The 24,577-nt window shown below is 35.5% G+C and overlaps 2 protein-coding genes across 4 annotated transcripts in view; both read left to right on the forward strand.

The window, feature by feature from the left end:
• myofl (myoferlin like) overlaps nt 1–17,736 on the forward strand; it is a 31,126-nt gene extending 13,390 nt beyond the window's left edge. For both annotated transcript variants that reach the window (XM_039672285.2, XM_039672286.2), the window contains exons 19-53: nt 56–169; nt 325–502; nt 608–732; nt 822–931; nt 1,852–2,044; nt 2,205–2,360; nt 3,166–3,297; nt 3,660–3,823; nt 4,639–4,753; nt 5,577–5,679; nt 6,750–6,886; nt 7,062–7,226; nt 7,503–7,590; nt 8,446–8,523; nt 8,635–8,816; nt 8,923–9,081; nt 9,880–9,981; nt 10,060–10,221; nt 10,691–10,856; nt 11,361–11,434; nt 11,688–11,786; nt 11,909–12,037; nt 12,412–12,567; nt 12,681–12,772; nt 12,868–13,038; nt 13,152–13,300; nt 15,219–15,358; nt 15,461–15,549; nt 15,631–15,726; nt 16,185–16,326; nt 16,423–16,522; nt 16,657–16,835; nt 16,933–17,042; nt 17,126–17,273; nt 17,376–17,736. In XM_039672285.2, coding sequence (XP_039528219.2) covers nt 56–169; nt 325–502; nt 608–732; nt 822–931; nt 1,852–2,044; nt 2,205–2,360; nt 3,166–3,297; nt 3,660–3,823; nt 4,639–4,753; nt 5,577–5,679; nt 6,750–6,886; nt 7,062–7,226; nt 7,503–7,590; nt 8,446–8,523; nt 8,635–8,816; nt 8,923–9,081; nt 9,880–9,981; nt 10,060–10,221; nt 10,691–10,856; nt 11,361–11,434; nt 11,688–11,786; nt 11,909–12,037; nt 12,412–12,567; nt 12,681–12,772; nt 12,868–13,038; nt 13,152–13,300; nt 15,219–15,358; nt 15,461–15,549; nt 15,631–15,726; nt 16,185–16,326; nt 16,423–16,522; nt 16,657–16,835; nt 16,933–17,042; nt 17,126–17,273; nt 17,376–17,411 — 4,539 coding nt within the window. In that variant the 3' untranslated portion in view covers nt 17,412–17,736. The remainder of the gene's footprint in view (nt 1–55; nt 170–324; nt 503–607; nt 733–821; nt 932–1,851; nt 2,045–2,204; nt 2,361–3,165; nt 3,298–3,659; nt 3,824–4,638; nt 4,754–5,576; nt 5,680–6,749; nt 6,887–7,061; nt 7,227–7,502; nt 7,591–8,445; nt 8,524–8,634; nt 8,817–8,922; nt 9,082–9,879; nt 9,982–10,059; nt 10,222–10,690; nt 10,857–11,360; nt 11,435–11,687; nt 11,787–11,908; nt 12,038–12,411; nt 12,568–12,680; nt 12,773–12,867; nt 13,039–13,151; nt 13,301–15,218; nt 15,359–15,460; nt 15,550–15,630; nt 15,727–16,184; nt 16,327–16,422; nt 16,523–16,656; nt 16,836–16,932; nt 17,043–17,125; nt 17,274–17,375) is intronic.
• Nucleotides 17,737–17,913: 177 nt separating this feature from the next.
• The window catches only part of parga (poly (ADP-ribose) glycohydrolase a), a 28,432-nt gene continuing 21,768 nt past the window's right edge, over nt 17,914–24,577 (forward strand). Inside the window, exons 1-7 of one of the 2 annotated variants that reach the window (XM_089117075.1) lie at nt 17,914–18,418; nt 19,260–19,314; nt 19,402–20,073; nt 20,874–21,006; nt 21,439–21,561; nt 21,918–21,998; nt 22,334–22,408. In XM_089117075.1, coding sequence (XP_088973201.1) covers nt 18,334–18,418; nt 19,260–19,314; nt 19,402–20,073; nt 20,874–21,006; nt 21,439–21,561; nt 21,918–21,998; nt 22,334–22,408 — 1,224 coding nt within the window. In that variant the 5' untranslated portion in view covers nt 17,914–18,333. The remainder of the gene's footprint in view (nt 18,419–19,259; nt 19,315–19,401; nt 20,074–20,873; nt 21,007–21,438; nt 21,562–21,917; nt 21,999–22,333; nt 22,409–24,577) is intronic. The other variant, XM_039672290.2, reaches the window with a different exon arrangement.

Here is a 24,577-nt window from a genome sequence, read left to right on the forward strand (position 1 = left end):
GTTATTATGTTGCACAATCTGTGGTAGTTGTCAGAGCTGTCTCTATGTGTTTTAGGGTGAAGGGGCTGCCTATCGGGGAAGGTTTCTTATCGAGCTTTCCACTCAACTGGATGACAAAACTGACAAGAAAGTGGAAGACATTTCAAACGATGAGATTTTGGTGGCACAGGTATAACAGCAAGCATTTTCCACTCTATTGAATCCTGGGAAGAAAAAAAAAAACATTCATCTAAAACTAGGGAATTTCTATTAATATGAGATCACAATCATTATTTTTGCCGAATAGAATTCCAAATTCTTGTTTCTTGTACTTTTAATTTGCAGAAGTACCAGAGGAGAAGGAAGTATTCCTTATGTGCCGTGTTCCACAGTGCCTGTATGCTTCAAGAACCTGGAGAGCCTATTCAGTTCGAGGTCAGCATCGGAAACTATGGAAATAAACTGGATTCTACATGCAAACCTCTGGCCTCCACTACTCAGTATAGCTGTGCTGTTTTTGATGGTGAGTTTCTCCTAATGCCAGTAGCCATAACAGATACAAATAGTCCAAACATGAAACCCTGAGACCTGCATTATTTTGATAATAATTTTTGTGTTTTTCCCACAGGAAATCACTATTATTACTTGCCCTGGGCTGATTCTAAGCCTGTTGTTATCCTCACATCTTTTTGGGAGGACATAAGTCATCGTTTGGATGCGGTGAACATCATTCTCTACATTTCTGACCGACTGGTATGATTTTAATGCATCTTCATGCCGTGCAGCGATTTAACAAACAGATATATGATTCAGAGCAATAACATTTTTATGCCTTTCTTTAGCAATCTAACATCATCTCTCTGAAGACAGCCATAATGGCTAAAGTGTCTGACTCTCGCCTAGCTGAGAATTGGCTGAAACTTATCACCCAACTCATCGATGACCTTTCCAGGTAAATCCCAGAGGGTAAACTTTCTTATCTCCCTCTTTTTATTATTACTTTTACAATTGCCCTTGGGGCAAGTACTGTTGTCTCAACAACCACAAAATATTATTATTAAATTATTATTGAATAGGATTTTTTTTGGTCCCACTTTATATTAAGTGGCTTTAAGTACTATGTACTTACATTGAACAATAAGTACAATGTAATATTGTGTTCCTGTTGTATTTTAAAACACTTTTGCTGCTATTGAGGTGTGATATGGGTAAGGTTAGGGACAGGTGTGGTGGTATGGGTTGGTTTAAGGGTAGGTTAAGGTGTGAGGGGAGGGTCAACTGTGTAATTACAAATGTAATTACATAAATTAATTATAGCTGTAATTACATGTTGGAATTTTAAAATATAAGTACAATGTAAAAACAAGTATGTACACAATAAGTCCATTGTATCAAATTATTAATTTCAATGTAATTACATAGTACTTAAAGCCACTTATTTTTTAAATGTGTTGAAATGAAATAAAGGCTTTGTGATGATAGTGTAAATACTTTTTTATTCATATGTAATTAAACAATTAAAGGATTAGTTCACTTAAGAATTAAACTTTCCTGATTATTTACTTATCTAGCGAAACGATCTGTCATTTTCTAAAACAATATATAATATATATACTTTTTAACCACAAATGCTCGTCTAGCACTGCGATTTCCCACGCATTACATAATTACGAAGTTCATAAACTATGTGCAATATAAATGCCATATGCCATTAAAGTAAAATGTACTTTTTGTATAGATATGACTACATTAAAAGAACTACGACCAAAACAAACATTTTGTGAAAATGAACAGTGTTTTGTAAATGACTTTATTTGACTAGTGATGTCTACCATGTCAGACATGTGATTAACTTGATGCTGTTGCAATTAGTTACCAGGTTCCAGATTTGGAGGGTAAGCCGAATCTGACAGCGCTTGATATTCAGATCAAGAAGCTGCGTGATAAAACCATGGCCAGTGTCAAAGAGGCGGCCATTCGAATGAGGGAAGAGGCGGTTGATGTTAGAGCTACATTGGCTGATATAGAAGACTGGATGGAGCGACTACAGCAGATCACAGAGGAGGTTTGACTCTGCCTCATTAGACTATTTTAATTCTACGGAAGGCTTTTTAGAGTTTGTAAGCAGAAGAGAATGTTGTATATCACGAAAATAATATTATTGTCAAACGTACATAATCACTAGCCCTCGAACATTAACATGTATGTTTAAATACCCAACACAGCCTCAGAACAGCATGCCTGATGTCATCATATGGATGCTGAGAGGAGAGAAGCGTGTGGCCTACGCCCGCATCCCAGCAAATCAGGTGCTCTACTCCACCCATAGCGAGCAAGCTGTCGGCAAGTACTGCGGCAGGATGCAAACCATCTTCATGCAGGTCAGTGTTGCGTGTAACGCGTTACAAAGTAACATGTTACAGTAACGTAACTACTTTTTTGGGTAAAAAGTAGTGTAACGCGCTATTACCTTTTTCAAATCGGAGAAACGTTCTTTTTACTAGGGACAGATTGGACAGTGATCGCCATCTCCGTATAGTGAATGCCTACAGAGAGAAATGTACATAATGGATTACATAATCAGAGATTAGCCTATTTCTTTTTGTTTTTCTATCTATTTCTCATGTCTGTGAGGCATACGCTGCGTTTCGGTTAGTTGATTAGATGCCTCCAGTTCACGTGCAAACAAGTGACCGCGCCGGCGCCTCCATGTCATGATTATATTGTCTGTTAAATTTGCTTATTTATTAAATCCAGGCAATTGGTTGATAAAAAAAATTGATAAAAATTAAAATACAAAATACATTAAAATACATATACAAAACGAAATTCACTTTTCATAATAAACATAGATGAAAAAAAACTTGCATTGTAATATTTGAACAAATATGAAACTTAATGCGCTTATTTAATGGCTACAAAACTTATAGTAGGCCTAGACTCTCGTATTTGTACAAATTGCTGTATGTTCATTTAATTCTGAATTTTGCTCACATAAGTTGAAAGGCATTTGTTTGTGCATAGTAGAACATATCTGCAACATTTATCAAGTTCACGGATAATTGTGCGTGTATATAACTTAGTGTGTAAGACATAACGCACATGCAGGCAATGTGCGTTAAATGATTCCAGCTCACAAATGATTCCAGCTCACATTTCCCAATCCTGTTCTTCCATTGTTTTTAGTACCCAATGGACAAAAACAAAGGTCTGAAGATCCCTGTGCAGCTGCGTGTGAACATGTGGTTGGGTTTGTCTGCACATGAGAAGAAGTTCAACAGCTTCGCAGAGGGCACATTCAGTGTGTATGCAGAGATGGTTAGTAAAAGTGGGCAATGAAGTGAAATATGTGAAGAGTTCAGATGCAAAAGCCTCTAAGTGCCATTTGAAATTTTCTTCTAGAATGATCATTTTTATCAAGCTTGTATATTTAAGTTCAGTAATTTCACTTAAATGGCAGTTCATAGGTAATCTTCATTGTCATTTAAGTGAAATTACTGAACTTAAATATATAAGCTTGATAAAAATGATCATTTTAGAAGAAAATTTCAAATGGCATTTAGAGGCTTATGCATCTGAACTCTTCATGTACAGTCATATTGAAATATCTGTGTTGTGGTCAGTTGTGTGGAACTTCCTTTAACAACACTATATGGTCCCTCTCTGTTCTCCTATGTTAGTATGAGAACCAGGCTCAAGTTTTTGGGAAGTGGGGGACCACAGGTCTAGTTGGCCGGCACAAGTTTTCAGATGTGACGGGAAAGGTGAAACTCAAGCAAGAACGTTTCATGCCGCCCCGGAGCTGGGAGTGGGAAGGAGACTGGTCCATTGATCCTGAGCGCTGGTGAGCTGATGATAACTGCTAAATAAACAATGAATTTGATTATTTATGTTGGTATGATTAGTGTGATTATTGAGTTAAACATTTTTTTTCAAACATTAAACAAACAATAAAGTCAAAATTAAGAGAATACAGTCTATGTGCCACATAAAGTTTGGACCAGGATTGTGGTACATCCTCTAGCGGAGTCTTCGTGTTCGTCTATAGGCAACACCATCTGGGTCGAGAACACTTAACAGTAACTGTACTGTCTCCCTCTTCACCGTAAATCCTTTCTGGATACATTTTAAGTGTATCATTCTGTATCCAACCATTTGGCAATTTTGACTTAATCCTCAAAATATTTCGACTTTATTTTAGAAATGCTATGACTTTATTATCGTAATTTTTGAAAATAAATGTTTTTGTAATATTTTTTTATTTTTATGTTGCGGTTCAAGGCTTCCATAAATGCATACATGCTTAATAACCTTTTTTTTCATAAAAACTAAAAAAAAAACTTACTGACCCCTTTTGAACGGTAATTTGTGTTATTAGTGACTCTGTGGTACAAGTAAAGTGGGTAAGCTGTTTTGAAAAGCACACAATCAGAGGAAACTGTGGTAGCATACAGACATAGTTGGCCCTGCTGAAACATAGTCTCTCTGCCAAGCTCTCTCTGCTCTGTGTTTATATAGTCAGCTCATTTTTCATTCCCCTGGGCCTCTTATTCTGACCCCACTCCCTACCATACTGTCACGGCCTTGGCTTAGTGTTTTGTGTGTGTTGAAATAAATGTGTCGCTAAAGCCCCACCTGTGTGTTATGTGTTTGACTCAGTCTGCTCACAGAGGCTGACGCAGGGCACTCAGAGTTCACTGATGAGGTCTACCGAAACGAAACCCGCTTCCCTGGTGGAGAATGGAAACCTGCCGCTGAACCTTTCACTGATGTGGTGAGAGAACAAGCATTGCACATTGAAGAAGATAGAGCAACATTCAATGTCACATTCAGATTCACATTTGAGTTCTAAATTTGAATTTCAAATTTAGTTTGTAAATTTGAAGCAGCTTACCTTTTTCCGACTTCCTGTGGACACATTCACAATTCCGCTCCTTTAGATCACTAGGTGGTAACACTATGGATGGTGTAGTGTTTTAATTCAGTAATTCACCCAGAAATTAAAATTCTGTCATTATTGACTCATTCTTGAGTTTCACACCCAATTTTTCTTGCTTCTGTGGAACTCAAAAAGGTGGTTTTTGGTCACCCTTTTTAACTTAATATACCGTAAATGAATGACTGGGACTGCAAGAAAACAAGATAAATGTAGTATAAAATGTTTTTCCATACAACCATATGCCTTATGATAGCTTTGTATGAGTAAGCTTAAGTTGGTAAGTTCAGGAGATAAACAGTCATGTATAATTCATGAATGAATGCTTAATTTTGGTCAGATATTTTCAATGAATCTATTGATCCAATTAGAATAATCTGATTTTCAAGTTCAATTCACTTACTCCGCTTGCTAGCAGTTCTGAGTTAACAGCTCACTGAGTGGAAGATTATTCTGCGAATAATATTTAAATTTCAGTTCATCACACCAGTGCTGTATTGCTCCAGAAGACGATTTTTATTATACTAAAATGATTCAAAATGTCAAGAAAGTTAGTTATTTATGTTTGGAGAATTATGAGGCTGTGTAAACGAGGGTAGAATTATCCTTTTTGGGTAAACGACCACTTGAAGTATTGAAGGATGGGATTTGTTCTGTGCAGAATGGAGAAAAAGCCCAGAACCCTGAAGAGATTGAGTGTCCCCCAGGATGGATTTGGGAAGATGACTGGAATTTCGACAGCAACAGGGCTGTTGATGAAAAAGGTCAGGAATTGTGACTCCTGGGATTGAAACAATTGCACAAAACCCATAATGATAAGATTTAACTAAACAGATGCAGTTTGTGTCCGTTCAAAATTTTGGGGCCTGTAAAGTAAAAAAAAAAAAAATGATACTGGGGTTTTCTTCAGCAAGGATGCATTAAATTGATCTAAAGTGTCAGTAAAGACATATGTGATGTTACAAAAGATTTCTATTTTAAATGAATGCTGCTCTGGTGAAAATTATGTTCAAAGAATCCTTTAAAAAATCTGTAGCACAACTGTTTTCAACATTGAAAATAATAAGCACCAAATCAGCATATTAGAATGTAGCCTAGTAGAAATCTAGACACACCCTAGCAGCAGCAAAAATTATTTCGCAGCCAGTGTGGTCTAGCAACTCTCCATAGACGTTTTAGCTGTAAAAACCAAACTCTGGTCAGGCCAATCACATCGTGTATAGAGTCGGCGGGCGGGCTTAACATAATCACGAGTTGCGAAGGTTCACTGCTACTTGAAAACAAAGAATGGCTGCTGCTGGCGAACAGCTGTCTTTCGATTCGGCTTTGACCGCTACTCTGGATGATTTGTACTTAAGCTTTTCTTTGAAAACAGAACAAAGAACGACACTTGAGTCATTTTTAAAAAAAAAGATGTGTTCTGAGTTTTGCCGACTGAATACGGTAAAAGTTTAATATATCAACTTGCTCCGCTGGTGGGAAAACGCATGGGACTCGTCGTCAATTTTTGAAAAATTGCATTTTTAAATGTATTCAACTATAAAATAGTTCTTTTAAATTGTAATAATATTTCACAATATTACTGTTTCTACTGTATTTTTGGGCCAAATGAAGCCTTGGTAAGCAAGAAGAGACTTCTTAAAAAAGCATTAAAAAATCTAATTCACCCTACCCTTACATCAGGTACATCAGTCAAATATACAGTATGCCCTTATGTCACATATTAAATGTCATGCATCATGAGTATGCATCAGGTCATGTAGCATCCCTTTGATGTGGGAGCTGAATCCAGAACTTTAACTTCTGTTTTTCCATTGTTTTTAATGGATGCCAGGATGGGAATATGGTGTTACCATTCCTCCTGATGACAAACCCAGGTCCTGGGTTGCTGCTGAAAAAATGTACCACATCCATCGCAGGAAAAGACTGGTCCGACCTCGCAGGAAGATATCAAACACGCCCACTGTAGAGGTGAGAAATCCTCACTAACTTAAAAATGACTTACTTTCTGATTTTTTTTTAGTTTTGCGCTGTTAACTTGCACTGTTGTCACTGTTGTAACTGAATTTAACTTCGGATTGAGGATTAGTGAAAATCATTTGTCAAGTATTGTCCGTAATATGTATAATAATTGTTTTGACAACAGAAGAAAGACTTGGGGGATGGCTGGGAATACTCGTCTCTGATTGGGTGGAAGTTCCACAGGAAGGAGCGTTCCTCAGACACTTTCCGCCGCAGACGCTGGAGGAGGAAAATGGCACCATCTGAACGCGTGGGCGCATCGGCTATCTTTAACCTGGAAGGGGCTTTGGTTAGTCCGTTTCTTGTCTTGAATGACTGTTAGACAGAAAACAAAAGTAGATGTTTGAAATACTTTTTTTTGGGGTGTTTATTTTGGTTATGGCACAACATTTATTTGTCTTTGAAACAGGATTAAGCAGTATTAAAAGGATTATTGTTTGTTTTTGGACTGTTCCTGTGGTTGTAGTTTGATGTCTGAGAAAGATTACAAATGACTTATTCCATTAAGAACTTCATTTTATATATTAAACTTTTTAAAAACTCACTTATTTTTCTTTTCCATTAGGGAATAGATGAGGACGAGAAAGGCAGCAAAAATGAAACGGCTAAAATCTTTGGTGCCAACACACCCACAGTGTTTTGCAGATTTGACAGTGAGTAATGTTTATACATGCCTGCTGATTAAAGGACTCCTAAATTCTTTACACTGATAATATCTCTGAGACTAACACACCCATCAACTTCCCGACAATCTGCAAGAAACAAAACTGCAATGAGAAAAGATAGGGAGCCAAAATAAATCCTGAACTGTGTTGAAAATGTAATTCAGCACCTAACACCTAGCTGTGCTTCATGGCAGGATGTACATGGAAACTATTTCAATGTTTGAAATAGTTGCATAACGTTCACACAAGGTCAGGGTTGATAAGATTTATTTACTCTTTTATGCTCACCAAGGATGCATTTATTTAATTAAACATGGAGGTAAATTTGTAAAATGCAATCTATTCCTATGGTGGTTAAGCTGTATTTTCAGCATCATTACTCCAGTCTTCAATGTCACATGATCCTTCAGAAATCATTCTTATAATGCTGCTCAAAAAACATTTCTCATTTGTTTCTGAACAGTTGTTTTGCGGAAATCATAATACGTTTTATAAGGATTTAGGATTTAAAAACAGCATTTATTTGTTAAAAGTATTAGTTTATTGTTTTAAATAATTTTAATGACCCCAAACTTTTTTAAAGGTAGTGAATGTCAAATAGTTTTGATAAGTCAAATGTATGTATGTTTACATTGTGATAACTTAACTGGGAAACAAACATATTTTTCCCTCCGTTAAATGCAGATTGGAATAATAATAATAAAAAACAACCTTTTTTTCCCATTATTTAGTACAGTTGCTACTTTATTGCTACTTTATGCTATATTTATTTCTTTTTATTTCACAATTGTGTCATTAAACCCATAAAATATGTTTCACCCAAATCTCCACGTGTCTCTACAGAGTCATTCATGTACCATCTCAGAGTCTACGTCTATCAAGCCAGGAACCTTCTTCCTATGGACAAAGACAGCTTTTCTGGTGAGGGATTTTTCCATCTAATATGAATGCAATTCATCACCTCACTAAGGTTAAGCACATGTGTTTTTAATAAATGATAGCTGACTGATGCTTTGCATGGTGTTTTCACAGATCCCTACGTGCATGTGTCTTTCTTACATGTAAGCAAGACCACAGAGATAGTTAAGTCCACCCTGAACCCCACATGGGACCAAACCCTCATTTTTGATGACATTGAAATCTACGGAGACCCTCAAACCATCGTCCATAACCAACCCAGTATCGTTCTGGAAGTTTACGATAGTGACCAAGTGGTATGAGTCTCTGTTAATCCAAACTCAGGTCTGCATGGAATTAGCAAAAAGGACTGCTGACTCTTGAATGATTTCAATGATGATCTTATCCATGGATGTGTTGCAGGGGAAGGATGAATCTATGGGCAGGTGCACATGTCCTCCAGTAGTGAAGCTAAACCCTGCCACCCCATTAATACCTAAACTCCTTTGGTTCCCTGTCACCATGAAGGGAAGAAATGCAGGAGAAATACTAGTAGCAGCTGAGCTCTTGCTTAAAGAACAGGTTGTTTTAATTCTTATTTCTCATGTGTTATTATTTTTCTTCCAATACCCATACATTAACAATTTATTAAACACAAGAAAATATATTTAATTCTTAATACATATACACATACATATATATATATATATATATATTCAAAATATTTGAATAACAAACACATTATCTGTATAAGTTTTATAAGAATAATATATACAGTATATATATATACAGTATACAGTGTATATATATATACAGTATATATATATATATTAGGGATGTGCAAAAGTTAATTACGATTAATCGCATCCAAAATAAAAGTCTCTGTTTACATAATATATTTGTGTGTGCTGTATATAATTATTTTGTATATATAAATACACACACATGCATGTATATATTTAAGAAAATATGTTATTCATATATAAAATATTTATATTTATATAATATAGATTATGTATTTATAAATATATACAGAATTTAACCGCAAATAATTCTTAAATATATACATGCATGCATAGGTATTTATATATACAAAATAATTATATACAGCACACACAAATATATTATGTAAACACAGACTTTTATTTTGGATGCGATTAATCGCAATTAACTTTTGCACAGCCCTAATATATATATATATATATATATATATATATATTGAATACTTTACAACGACATGCTTTTAATAATCAGACTACTCACCATCATCTGTCCTCAAATACAGTTAAATACAGTGTATCATATTTGTTGGCACGTCATCTTAACCACACCACCATTATCATTTGCTTAATCCACTATGCTGTTCATTGTTGACCTCAGGCAAATGACGTTAACCTGCCCCTGGTCCCACCTCGAAGAAGTGAGAATATGTACATGGTTCCTCAGGGGATCAGGCCTGTGGTGCAGCTCACTGCAATTGAGGTAATGCAGTCATCCCTATGAATAATGTGCTTAAATCAATCAAAATTCCTGCCAGTGTCATACTGTTTGTTTTGACAGATCCTGGCCTGGGGTTTAAGAAACATGAAGTCATATCAGTTGGCTACAGTGTCTTCCCCCAGCCTTATAGTTGAATGTGGAGGGCAGATTGTTCAGACTGCCATCATCAAGAACATCAAGAAAAATCCCAACTTCCCTGGATCTGTCTTGTTCCTCAAAGTGGTACTGCATCTCCTAAAATATAGGAAATAACTTTTGCTAACCTACAAAATGAAACCATGCTGTTGAAATGTCTGTGTATACAAATCAAAGGATCATAAAAAGTAAACACAAATTATTGGGCTTGTTGAGTACAGATCTCTACATTTCAGATTATATTTACAAATGAAAACATGGGAATATGAATTTAGGGACACAGAGTGGGCTCTTTTGACATAGGTCAGTGAGTTACCATCCAGAACACCTTAACAACCACCTATTAAGGCCCTAGCAACTACTAAAAGACTATAGATTAGATTATAGAAGCCTGCACTGCTTCCAAATGTAATCATGTTTTTGATCCTAATACATACATTGAAAATAAAAATATAAAAATCATTACTAAGTAGTTGTGTTTGTAAATGAAGCTTTGTTGTTTTTTTGACCTTGTTTTTGAGCAAGTATAATCCTAACAATGTGTCTCTTTCTTCAGCTTCTTCCTAAAGATGAGATGTACACTCCACCCATTGTGCTCAAAGTTATTGACCACAGGCCCTTTGGTCGGAAACCAGTCGTCGGGCAGTGTACTATAAACTCTCTAGAGGAGTTTAGATGTGATCCTAACATAGGCACTACAGAGGTGGCTATGTCTGCCAAGGGTAACATTTTACTTGAATCATTTTATTATTAATTGAAATAATAAATTGATATAAATATAAATCAACATAAATCATATAATACATTTTTGTATATAAAATAAAATCAATAAAATGACTGTACTCTGCACAATGACAATATATTTCTAATGTCTATCTAATTAAGAGTAGTATATAAATCTAAATGAAAATAATATGTATATTTTTTGTAAATCTTCTTTATGTCAATTGGTTTTCAGGGTAACACTTTAGTTTAGGGTCCAATTTTCACTATTATACTAGTTGCTCATTAACATGCATAATACTAAGATATTGGCTGTTTATTAGTACATATAAAGCACATATTAATGCATTACCATATTTTACATCCCTAATCATACCCAAAACCTAAACTTAACAACTTTTGAGCAGTAATAGTTAGTTTAAGCAAAACTCTGGATTGGACCCTACTCTAAAGTGTGACTGTTGTCAGTCTCAGTTATACTGTATGTATAATTTCTGTCTCAGTGGCTATGATGTCAGCAGCTCCCAGAGATGTCATCATTGATATGGGGGACAGAATGCCCAGCCCTTCAAAACAGGTGCAGTGAACATTTATGAATTTTGTCCTCAGAATATTTTCATTTATTTGTTAACTTTATAATAATTTGTTTACATCTCCTTTCCCTTTGCCACCCATTCGTGATTTTCCCACTGCCCGCAGAAAGGCAAATAAATAGCCTTCTGTCATTACATAACAGTCTGGAAACTATGTTGTTATGGTGCAAAATAGACAGATTGTTACAGCATCTTAAACAGGCAAACTCACATCTATTTTACCACAATCTATTGTAGGAAGAGGACACAGTGGACTGGTGGAGTAAATTCTATGCCTCCATTAACGAGCATGAAAAGTGTGGCCCTTATCTCCTGAAGGGATATGACACTTTAACTGTGAGTTAACTTGCCCGCTCTTACCATCCTGTGTGGAAGTTTGCATCCTGCTAATGTTTCGAAGATAAGGTATGACTGTTGTTTTGTAACTGAACAGCTTTAAAAGTGTGTGTCTGTTTCAGGTCTATGACACTGAGCTTGAGGCAGTCCCAGAATTCAGAGGGCTTACAGACTTCTGCAATACATTTAAATTGCAGAGAGGTAAAATGGAGGATGATGAGGAAGACCCCTCAGTAGTGGGAGAGTTCAAGGCAAGTCAGTAAATGTCTTGGCTGCTTACACAAAGGTTGTTAGTTCAGACCTTAGTAGGGGAGAATTTTAAAGGCTATTTCAAACCCATCCTGTTCAAACACTATTGTGACCGTTGTGTAAGGCATATAATCATTTAACTGTTCACCTACTGGTGTAAAGTATCATGCAATAGTGAAAACATTTTGAAAGCATGTTTCCAAATTCTGGGATTCTGGACACTATAAACACCTGAGAAAATTGAGTAAAAGAACTTGACCAAAAACAACAATTACAGAGTAAGATTAGTTTGAGAGAATGAATTATATTAGGCTGCCATCTAGTGGTAGACATTGGACTAACCAAGCTAATTTTACTTGATGATCTGCATTCGCAGGGGTCGTTTCGAGTGTATCCATTGTCAGATGACCCAAATGTCTCAGACCCACCTCGGCAGTTTAGGGAGCTGCCTGAAAGCTGTCCTCAGGAGTGCCTGGTCAGAATCTACATCATACGCTGTATTGACCTGCAGCCTAAAGACAACAATGGCATGGTGAGTTTGTAGCCAATTAAGATTTTGATGGTTCATCAAGCATTACATTTTACATCTTTTGATTGGTGAATTTTTTTGTGTCTCATATACATACGTATTCTTTCTTTCTGAAGTGTGATCCGTACATAAAGATTTCTCTGGGAAAGAAAATGATTGATGACAGAGATCACTACAAACCAAATACTCTAAACCCAGATTTTGGAAGGTGAGAATATGAATCCTGAAGCATTTACATACATGTAATTAAGTATTTTATATTTTTTCCATTTAAAAATAAATAATTTTTATATGTCTTCACAGAGTATTTGAACTAAACTGCTACATTCCACAAGATAAGGACTTGAAGATTTCCATTTATGATTATGATCTGCTCAGCTCTGATGAGAAGGTTGGGGAAACCGTCATAGACCTCGAGAATCGACTTCTTTCTCGGTTTGGCTCACATTGTGGAATCCCAAAATCGTACTGTGTGTAAGTGGTTATTTTACTAACGAACACATTTTTCATAATAGTTTTAAAGTCCCATAACATATTACTAGACATATTCATGTACTCAGTTCTATTTGAAATAATATATGAAAAAGATCTGGGGTGAACCAGTGGAGGGACCAGCTCAAACCATCTCAGATGCTACAGAATCTGGCCAGGATGAGAGGAATTCCTGCTCCCCACGTTGCAGATGATGGCAGTTTTGTGTCTTTTGGAGGACGAGATTACAGGCTAGATGAACTGGGTATGCTCATTCAAACCATTGGACCTGGGCCTCAACATCATGTACATAAACTACTGTTCAAAAGTTTAACTTTTTTTTAAAAAAAGTAATCAATACTTTTATTTAGCAAGGATGCATTAAATCGACCAAAAGTGACAGTAAAGACATATATAATGTAACAAAACTTTTCTATTTCAAAATAATGCTGTTCATCTAATAATCCTGAAAAAATATGTATCATGGTTTCCACAAAATGTTTAATCAGGGCAAATGTTTCTTGTGCACTTACAGTTTTTTTTATTCGCTTTGGTACTATTTTCACAAGTAAGGTGTACATTTTATTAGTACAAAAATCCAAACTGATCACACTTGTAACGCAGCTAGTCATTTGCACATGTTTTCAGTCCACATAATCATTATTTCAAACACAAGAATATTGTAATATGTAATGAGAACATTTGGTTTAATCACTGAAACAACAATATGATCTTCTTTCAGTTTATACTTTTCACAAAATTAGTTCATCCAACAGCAAACAATGCAATATACATGTTTCAAATCGGCCTTAGAAGTGCTGAAATGAATATGGTACAGTACTTTAAAAGACCGATTACACAGTTTTACTGTAACATTAGGCAATACACTTACAGTACCCAACATTTACATAATCTATAATTTCAAAATATCCATCATATATGTAATCAAGTGAAGGATCAATGAAGACATCCTCTACAATCATTTACTGTATATAGTGGCCAATTGTGGTTACCACTATGTGAAATCAATTAGCTATAACGAGTATTCATCATGTGTGGTTATATGTAATTTAAATATTCATACAAACACACATTTTATTTCTGTAATTCTCAGAATCCATATACTGTATATTGCTGAATTGAAAATCTATAGGTTTACTAAATGATTAATTGATTAACCATTAAGATCTGTTGGATTAAATAATAGACAAAAGTATTAAACTGAACAAAAAGAGATGCAAATCAAAAGTTTGATAGTAAGAGCTTTATGAAAGGCAGTAACTGTGAATGAAACAATAATGTAGATGAAACACTTATTTTGTGTTGTGAAAAGGACACTTTGTGATTGTGTGAATTGTACTAACAGTTGAAAACATGATGAAATGTTTGAAAAAAGTGCACTTTTGATGATCTGTTGTGATATTAGCACTAAGAGTTTTGAAAATGTACACCTTACTTGTGAAAATAGTTCCAAAGCGAATAAAAAAAAACTGTAATCGTAATATTAGAATGATTGACTGAAGATCATTTACTGGACCCAGAACTGTCCACACTGAAGACTGGATTAATGGCTACTGAAAATTCAGCTTTGTTATCACTGGAATAAATTACATTTTAACACAGAATGACAATGAAACAGAATTTAATAGAGCATGAATGCTACACATATACCACATTAATGTGGAACACCGAACTAAGGAAACTGTGGGCTTAAATACACAGGGAAAGATAATCAGAGAAACAAGAAATAGGTGTAATGAAATTAATGAATGAGAACACAGGCAAAACAGTGACTGGGAAAACCATGACAAAAGCTGCGTTTCCACCATCGGGTTGAACAGTTCTTCTCCGTTATCAGCTTTATCGTGGAAAATTAAATCATATTCTCACCGGCTATGGAATGAAACGGTTAATAAGAGAACGGTTTGGCCCGTTGGTGGAAAAGTGGCTAAGGAAACAAATCAGAACATGACTATAAACTATAAACTAAACTAAAGACATGAACTTAAAACACCCCTTTATGGTTGTGTAAAGATGCAATGTTGTTACTACAGTTTTACCTGATTCAGCACAAATGTACATGATGTATATTGCATTTCTACTTTGGTGTGGAACTTGCAGCACCATATTGCTAAATAAGCATTTTATGATGACAAAACAATTTTATATTACTTTGCTTATAGAGGCCAATAAAATCATCCACCAACACCTGGGCCCACCTAAGGAGCGAATCTGCTTGCATGTGTTGAGAAGGCAAGGCCTCGTTCCAGAGCATGTGGAGACCAGGACCCTGTACAGTTCCTACCAGCCCACTCTCTCTCAAGTCAGTCCCCACATCCCCAGCTTTTATAACACATGCTTAACTTTGCAGTGATTTTATCCAGATGTACCGTCTGTGTCACTCATGTTTATTTTGTCTTTGCAGGGCAAAATCCAGATGTGGGTTGAAATATTCCCCAAAAACCTTGGTATTCCAGGACCCGTTTGTGTCATCACTCCTCGCAAACCTAAAAAGTACAATCTAATCTTCCTCACATCTAGAAAAACTACTATGTGTTTGTATTTGCTGTTCTAATGTGTCCCCTTTCACTGAAGGTATTTACTGCGAGCCATCATTTGGAATACAACTGAAGTCATCCTGGATGAAACCAGCATCACAGGAGAAAACATGAGTGACATCTATGTGAAAGGGTAATAGGTTGATGATAATATTAGCATAATAATTTTGGTGTAAGTCATTTTTACCGTGTATGTAATCACTGTGATTAATTATAATTAATTAATAAACTGCCATTCAAAAAGAAACTACTTTTATTCAACAAAGATTCAATTAATTTATGATTTTACAAAATATTTCAATTTTAAATAAATGCCGTTCTTTTGAACTTTCTAATCCTACAAAAATGTATCACGGTTTTCAAAAAAACATTAAGCAGCACAATATTTCTTAACGATCATGTGACACTGAATAATGGCTGCTAAAAAAAAAATCAGGTTTACCATCATTTTTAAAATATATAATAATAATTAACATTTTTATAATAAAATATTATATTTAAAAAATATATATAATATAATAATAAAAAATAAAATATAATAAATCGAAAACAGCTCATTTATTTATATGTATTATTATATGTATTTCATAGGTGGATGCCAGGTATGGAGGAGGACAAGCAGAAAACCGACGTCCATTACAGGTCTCTTGATGGAGATGGAAATTTCAACTGGAGATTTGTCTTTGGCTTTGATTATTTGCCAGCAGAACAGTTGTGTCTTGTGTCTACAAAGGTTAGCGGTTTGAAAAAAGTGTAACTACATTTTATATGAAGTGTTTTTATTCATTGATAGTCACAATGAACCCTGTTTTTTATTGTTTATTTCCAGGAACACTTCTGGAGTCTTGACAAAACCGAGTTCAGGATCCCTCCTAAACTGATCATTCAAATCTGGGACAATGACAAATTCTCCCTGGATGATTACTTAGGTGAATGCTCTTCTTTTTGGAGTGCATGCATATTTTGGGTTTCTTTAGAAATGTTCATGGTAATTTTGATGTTTTGGGGAATTGGTACATCATCTGCTGGATCAGATTTATGATATTACTGCTTTTTGAAACAGGCACAGTGGAGCTGGATATGCTTCACCTAATCCCTCCAGCGAAGACCCCTGAAAAGTGCTCTCTAAGCATGCTAACACAAACAGGCAAGAACCTGACACCTACATCACTCTTCTCCCAGAAGTCAGTGAGAGGCTGGTGGCCTTGTGCCATGGAGGAAAATGGCAAAAAAATCCTGGCTGTGAGTGAAGCTTGCAAGCATTTTGGATAAAAATAAGAAATGACATACTGTATATGAGCGGGACAAACAGTAAAGGCCGTTCTCTTTGTGGCATTAGGGTAAAGTGGAGATGACTTTGGAAGTGGTGGAAGAGAGCGAGGCAGATGAGAGGCCAGCTGGGAAAGGAAGAGATGAACCCAACATGAACCCCAAACTAGATCCTCCAAAGTATGTTAACATCAGTGTTTGGTCATTCAGTATCATGTTTAATTAGAAGTAGTAATACTTTATTCTGTAATATCTGTAAACAGCCGCCCAGATACATCCTTCTTTTGGTTTACAAATCCATGCAAGACCATGAAGTTCATCGTATGGCGCAGATTTAAATGGGTCTTCATTGGAGTCATTATTCTAACACTGGTGATCCTGTTTATTGGAATCCTCTTATATTCCTTCCCTGTAAGTCTTTTTCAAATATTATCATTAGTAAATGAGCACATTTATTTTTCTCAAAGTAACTAAGTGATTTGCATTTCTAAATCTGCCCTTTTATTCTTACAGAACTACATTTCCATGAAAATCGTGAAGCCGTTTTAAATTTCTAGATATTGGAACAGCAACTTGCAGTGCGAAACAGTCAATGGAGAACCAGTAGAAATGTTGTTTATATGTATATTCCTCTATTTTTATGTCTAAAAATACTTGAAGCTTTAACATACTCCAAGTGATCTTCTTTTAATCTTTTTTGTAGACAACACTGGGTTGACAAATTACAATGCTGCTAGAAGTTGCACTATATTTGTTTGATTTCCTTACTATGTTTTGAGTAATTATGACATTTTTACACTGCATTGTAGAACTTGCCATTCTGTATCTGCTCCTTTGTCGTTCATTATTCATTAAATAATTATTTCTTGTATTATTTGATGTTGTATTCAGAGACCAAAAATGATATTATAATTAGTAATTGCATTAATAATACACACTTTGTAATATTTCATTTGTATTTACATGAAAAAAAATCTATTTTTAAGGTGGTGCTTAGAAAACACTGATTATAAACCTCTAGAATAGAGTAAACTAAATATGAGCTGCTCTGTTTTCTGTTTGATAAGTAGCTACCTATTGTAACGGAAGGGGGCGCGCTATGGCCTGAAGAAACCGTGACGGACTATCTTTCACTCAAGAGTTGTTATATAATTTTTGACCCACCCACATAGTGTATTTTGCTATAAAAAAATGTCAATGTAAAAGATACAGTGAAAGACTAGGAAACTGGCCCCTCTTGAACTTTGAATAAAGAAATTTATTTATTCAGCCACTAGACACTTTCAATCACGTGACAAGAATCTAGCCAACCAGCAGCTAATTTTACGACCCGGAACTGAACGGATGCCTCCTTTCCCAGTCAATGTTTAATTCTATATTTCAGTGTGTCCTTCTGTCTTGGATAGTGTGATAAAAGCAGCAAACTTTTGCATAGGTGCAGTTTCCCTGCCTGGTGGAAAAGAGCTCGAATATGTGTGCACAGCGATACGAAGACAAAGCTGAAAAAGAGTGCAAGTATGATTGTTTGATGCGTGATCAAAGCGAACAGTCTGACAGTAAACCAGCCTCTCATATATTAAATATAATAATATTTGCATGAAGTATAGAAGCAGCATTGCTGTTTTTCTAGCAATAATGATGGCGGCTAACGTTACCTATATTGTATTAAAATGTATGCTGTTGATTTCGGCTTCAATCAGATATCTGATAGACGGGTGTGTGTTTTATCTTTTATTACAGTTATTGGTGTTATTATGATGATAATACAAATAGATGTAATAGATGCACACTATAGTATTTTTTTTTTCAGGCAAATATATATTAACCTAATAAATCCATGCAAAACAATGACCTGCCTTTTGTTATCACTCAGCTAGCTTTAGCCATTTACAACAACAGAATAAACCTGATGATTATGAACCTTATTTATACATATAGTGTAAAGCAACTCAGTGTGTCATCTGTACTAATAGCAGCAAATAGCAAATAATATTGAATATAATGCAACGATGCAGTTGTTTATCAGGCTTTTTCTATTAGGGCCGCTTTATAATGACTCACTAACAACAATGACGTTGTCACCATTATTTTACACAACTATGAGTTGGCAATATTTGGCTTTCTTGGCGATCTTTTTATGAAAAATTGAGACCACAGCATATACTAAAAACATACAAAACAAATGGAAAGCGGACTGTCATTTATCCTGCTTCACTTTTTACAGTAACTCCAGTAAACTGCCATTCGAAATGTCTTTCTTGTTTTTCATCATTCCTTTCATTATTATTTCATTATCAGTTGTAGATGTTTTGTTTTGTTTTTTGACTGTAACTATAACTTTTATTTTCAGTTCTAAGACCTAAGTTTCAGTTCTAAGTTTCACTTTTCTTTTTACAGCAAGTAGTCTGGCTGGAAGTGTGCTTACAGTAAATATGGATGCAGAACTGAACCGGTAAGTTTCTGTTTTTTAATGTAAATTTCTGTTTTTAATAGGTAAAAAAACCTCAGTCCAAAGCATTTTGTCTCTTTCCTTTGACAGCTGTGAGGGTGGCGATGTAACAAAGTCTGAGGCTACAGAAAGTGATCTTACCGAGGCCTTAGGGCATGAAATGGAGGAAAGTGGTCCAGCAACCGGCAGTGAAATTGGTAAGCTGTGTGAATTAAAAAAATGTGAGGACCAGAATGATGATCTGGAAGACCAGATACAGTCCTCTTTGCCAAAGTGTGACATGGACTCAAAGGCCATCGATGCCAGCAGTAGTAATGATGCAAGCGGTCTGACGAAGCCAAGTAATGGAGAAGAGGCATTTGAATCAAACCCACCAGATGCCGACCTGGGCAAGCTGACTTGCGTGTCTACAGAGAGCTCAGAGTCCGACCTAATCTTATCTGTTAATGCAAGTGACACACCAAGCGTAGATGTGAAGATGAGTCCAGCATGCGATGCGCCTCTGCCCAGCAATTCAGAGGAAAATGCTTCTGACTGCTCTGACTTGCCGGAGTCCCATTCAGAAGTTGGCCCAGTTGAGGAGCCCAAACCCCCAATCCCCAATCTAGAAGCTGTAGAGAATGTCACAAGTGAATCTGAAGTGACACCTATGGAAACGGATGATACAGAGGGGCAAAATTCTGGTGCTGGTGCTTTTGGTCCTGAAAATGTTGAAAAGCTTGAGCCTGAAAGTAACCAGGCACCAACGTCGTCTTCAGAAAGGTATTGTGAGTTTGTGAATATTGCTGTGTATTTCCTTAATTGGAAAATGGTTTTGAAATTAAATATACAGTAGCTACTAGGGATGCACCAATAGTAAAAGTCTGGCTGCTACTGATTATTATTTTTGTATATTGGCCAATATTAAAGTTCTATTCCATTTTGTTGAAACATCATAAAAAACATGATCTATGAATTTAGACATCACAAAAGTATGAAAAAATATATTCATTTTGAGATTTGATCAAGATTACACTACTGTTTAAAAGTTTGGGGTTGGAAAGATTTTTGGAAGTATCTTATGCTCACCAAGGCTTCATTAAAAAAAAAAAAAAAAAAACAGAAATACAGTAAAAACAGTAATACTGTGAAATATAATATTTCTATTGAGTACAATTTATAATCCTGTAATGGCAAAGCTGAATATTCAGCAGCATCATTACTCCAGTGTTCAATGTCACTGACTTAATCCTTAAGAAATTATTTTAATTTACCGATTTGCTGCACAATATCTCTATTAAAATTGTATTATTATAAAAAAAAAAATTTAAAACCTGATCCCCAATCTTTTAAATGGAAACATAAGTGACTATATAGGTAATCTTAATGCAAAAAAAAGACTAAATGACATTGTACAATTGAATAAATTATATCTGCTGACATAAATCCAGTAACCGATATGACAATATGAAATAAACAGGATGACAATAATAATGCTATTATATTTAAAAATTATTAATAATTAACCATTATAATGCAATAAATTCTAACAATGCAAGTAACACCATTTGTTGGATGTCTAGTCAGCAAGTGTCAGTAGAGCAGAAAGAGTCAGAACGGCGCGGGACCCCAGTAAAGGAGCTTAGAAGAATGCCTCTGTGTGGACAGACCCTGCCACACCTCAGGGCAACACACCATCACAAAATACTCATCAGGGTAAGCCACGCTGCTCTTCACAGCGACACTGTGATGTTCTCAGCCAGTGCCTAAGGGCTTCCTGTCAGTTTGAGAATAATACCGCTGTGGATGTCCAAGCAGCTCTACGCTTTTCCCGCACAACATAGAACTCAGTGTTTTGATGTTTCTTTGAAAGGATTCGAAGTGGACGGATCGTTCTTAAATTGTCCTTACAGAAACTAGTTTTTACTTTACATTTTTTATCACAAGTATTTGAGCCCATAGGAGACTTTAAAAAAAAAAAAATTTGATAAATTTGTAGAAGCAACCAATGAAAGCAAAAAAAGCCCCCAAAAACTATTGTTTTAAAATACTAGAATGACATACTGACCTGATTAAATAATTGTTTGAAGTGATTAAAAGGTAAAATTTATTGCTAAATACCTAGTCTATCTCTTCTCTGGTTTATAGACAGACCTGCTTAAAGAAGGACACGTCCCCATCCCATTTCCAAGCAAATACAATGATTTCTGGGATGATGTGACTGTAAAGATGCCTTGCTCAGAACAAAACCTGTTTCCTGTGGAGAATGAGGTAATGTCTTTAATAGTGCCATTAAGAAAATAGTTTAAATTGTATTGACTTCTCACTATTAATGAAAGTGGTGTTTTATTGAATAGCTAATACTGTTTATTAAGCTTAATGTGAAATGATTGTTTGACATAATGACATCATAGACTTCAATTGAATATAAAGTTCAAAAGAACAGCATTTATTTGGAATATAAATCATTTGTCATTATGAATGTCTTCATTGTCACTTTTGATGACTCCTTGCTGAAAAAATAAAATAAATGTGTACATATATATTGTTTTAATTCATGCTGACCCCCAAATTTTGAGCAGTATATTGTCTACAGTATATATGATGTGTATGTGTCTTTTTTTCAGGATGGAAGTGTAGTGCAAAGTCGATGGAAGTTGATTCGCTCTGCTTTGGGAAGAGAATTTAAACGCTCACAAGACATTAGGGTAGGTTTTAGTTTATCTTTTGAAAAATTAATGAAATGAACTGTCAAATGTCAACACATGTAGGTATAATGCCTAAAAGAGTTTTGCTAAATGAGTAAGTGAATCCCACCAGAGGGTGGCAGAGTTGCTCCAAGATGTAAAGTATTCTTGGGTTTTTTTGTAATGCTTTTCTTGGCTCCAATTGTCTTATAAATGTTATAGTTTGACCAAAATTGTAGTATTAACTTATTTTAATGTGATTCAGTGGTATATATTTTTTTCAGATATGTACAATTTAATGGTTTATATTTAAAAAAGGGAAAAAAAATTATGTTTTAGCTTTCATTATCTTACAGGATGCAATATTGAGTTACAACACAGTGCATGCTAAAAGATGGGACTTCACCGCTTTGAACCTTCTCTGCGAAAAGGTAAGGAATACATTTGTTTTGCCTTTTTTGTGTGCATGCGTGTGTGTGTGTGTGTGTAAATTAGAGATGATCAAAACAATTGTGTCCATTTGTCCACTGGATTTGTGCCGAAGTTTCATCATGTAATAATGTACGAAGCATTTGACTTGCCCCATCTGGATCATTTCAAAGCATCCCAAATAATGTGCATGCAGATGGTTGATTTGCATTTGATAGTGTCATTAGTGAAAATTAAATCAGAAAGTAATAAATTAAATCTACAACTTGCACAAACCACTAATGAGTTTAAACAAACTGTACATGCACAAATAACAAGTAATTCCGTTTTACATTATGCTTGTACAGTAAAACACAATTCAATGATAAAGGCAGATTAATTGGGTACTCTGTCAGTGCTAGAAGTAAAAAACACACTTTAAGTATACGTCAAATGGCCCTAGTTGGTTACATTTAATTTTTGTGATGCACTTTTGACGATCTGTATCATAACCGCAGCTGCTATATGAAGTGAGCATGCTAAAGTCAGATTTCTTGTGGTATGTTAGGTCCAGAAGGCCTCATGATACTGAAAATGTTACATCATTGTGTAGTCTGGTTTGAATTTACTGGCACACTAAAGGAATTACGCTCTTCAGTCAAAGAGAAGAAGCAGGTTAGCCTCCAAGTGGATGCGCACCAAGCAGTCCGCGTCTGCCACTTCTGCTACCTCGTCCCCGAGGGTCTCTTTGCATCCAGCAGTAGTCAATTAAGACAGAGGTGGGCACTCAGCATAACGAGCAGCAGCTGGCAGAGGAAGGCCGGGGAGATGAGGGTCCTGTTTACTGCAAATAAACACACTCAACAGATGGACCACGGTCTTCCACATAGCCAGAAGCTGTTCTTGATGGTGGCTCTAATAGGGAGATGACATAAGAACGCTTGGGGTTGAGTACTCTTTTTCCACAAAGAGCTTGACTTAAACTGGGGCCCTTTGGCTTTCTTCGCGATCTTGGCTAACTTCTTTGCAAAAATGTTTTAACTGTATAGGTACAGAAGAATTTTACATCAATTTTTGTTTTTGCTTGTTGTCACTAGTGGAAAAAATTGTCACAAATCAGTGTTCGCAAAACTATTTTTCATATAAAGTAAAACTGTATTCACCATGTTGACCAACAGAAAGCTGATTGCACGGATTTCTGTGGGTCTTGAAAAGTCTTAATTCTCCCATACACAAATAAAGCCCTTAAAAAGTGCTTGAATTAGAGCAGAAAGTCTTAAATTCATAAAATCATGACATTAAAGGTTGCATACTTTGCAAAAATGTAATATCTTCCTCAGTATTTTTGTTCTGTTTTCCAATACAAATATCTAAACATCTTTAAAGCTGTAGTTCACTTTTAAAAAAACTTTTGCTGACAATTTACTCACCGCAATGTCATCCAAGATATCCATGTCATTCTTTCTTCGGTGGAAAAGAAATTAAGGTTTTTGATGAAAACATTCCAGCATTTTTCTCCATATAATGGACTTCAATGGGAACCAAATGGTTCAAGGTCCAAAAGACAGTTTTAGTGCAAACTGCAAACTGTTCAAAGGGCTTTAAACAATTCCAGACAATGAATAAGCGTCTTATCAAGCGAAATGATCGCTCATAAGGCAAAAAAATAAAAATAAAATAATAATAATAATAATTTTGATTTCATGGGAACATTTAAGAATATTCAGACATTTGCACTGGAAAACAAGAATTGGGAAGATCACCACTTTTTTTTGCTGTGTACTGTGATCAGATACAGTAAAAGTTATTTCCAAATAATTCTAGTAGTTGGGAGCAGAGTGATTCAAGCTACCGCACCTTACTTTCCGATACTGGTGATTACCGGCCCGAGTCGATCACTGGGTGTAACTTTAGTGGGTGGAGTAAAATTATCAGACAGTGTCCTGACAATACCTCTTGCCCACCAGACACCAGTTATTATGCTATATTATTGTGGATGAGGTATATTGACTGAGGATGAGGATGTTTTTGAAGCATAGGATTTCATGGATCTTTTAGCAGACACTTATATCTAGATAACTTACCAAACACATTTCATACATGTACAATTGCTGGTTTGATAGTTCTAATAATTTTTGCTTTCCATGGTTTAAACCCACAGTCAAGCACATCTTTAACCACCTTAGTTCTGT

This window comes from Pimephales promelas, chromosome 11 (genome assembly GCF_988280905.1).
Source record: "Pimephales promelas chromosome 11, fPimPro1.hap1.1, whole genome shotgun sequence".
Classification (NCBI taxonomy): Eukaryota; Metazoa; Chordata; class Actinopteri; order Cypriniformes; family Leuciscidae; genus Pimephales; species Pimephales promelas.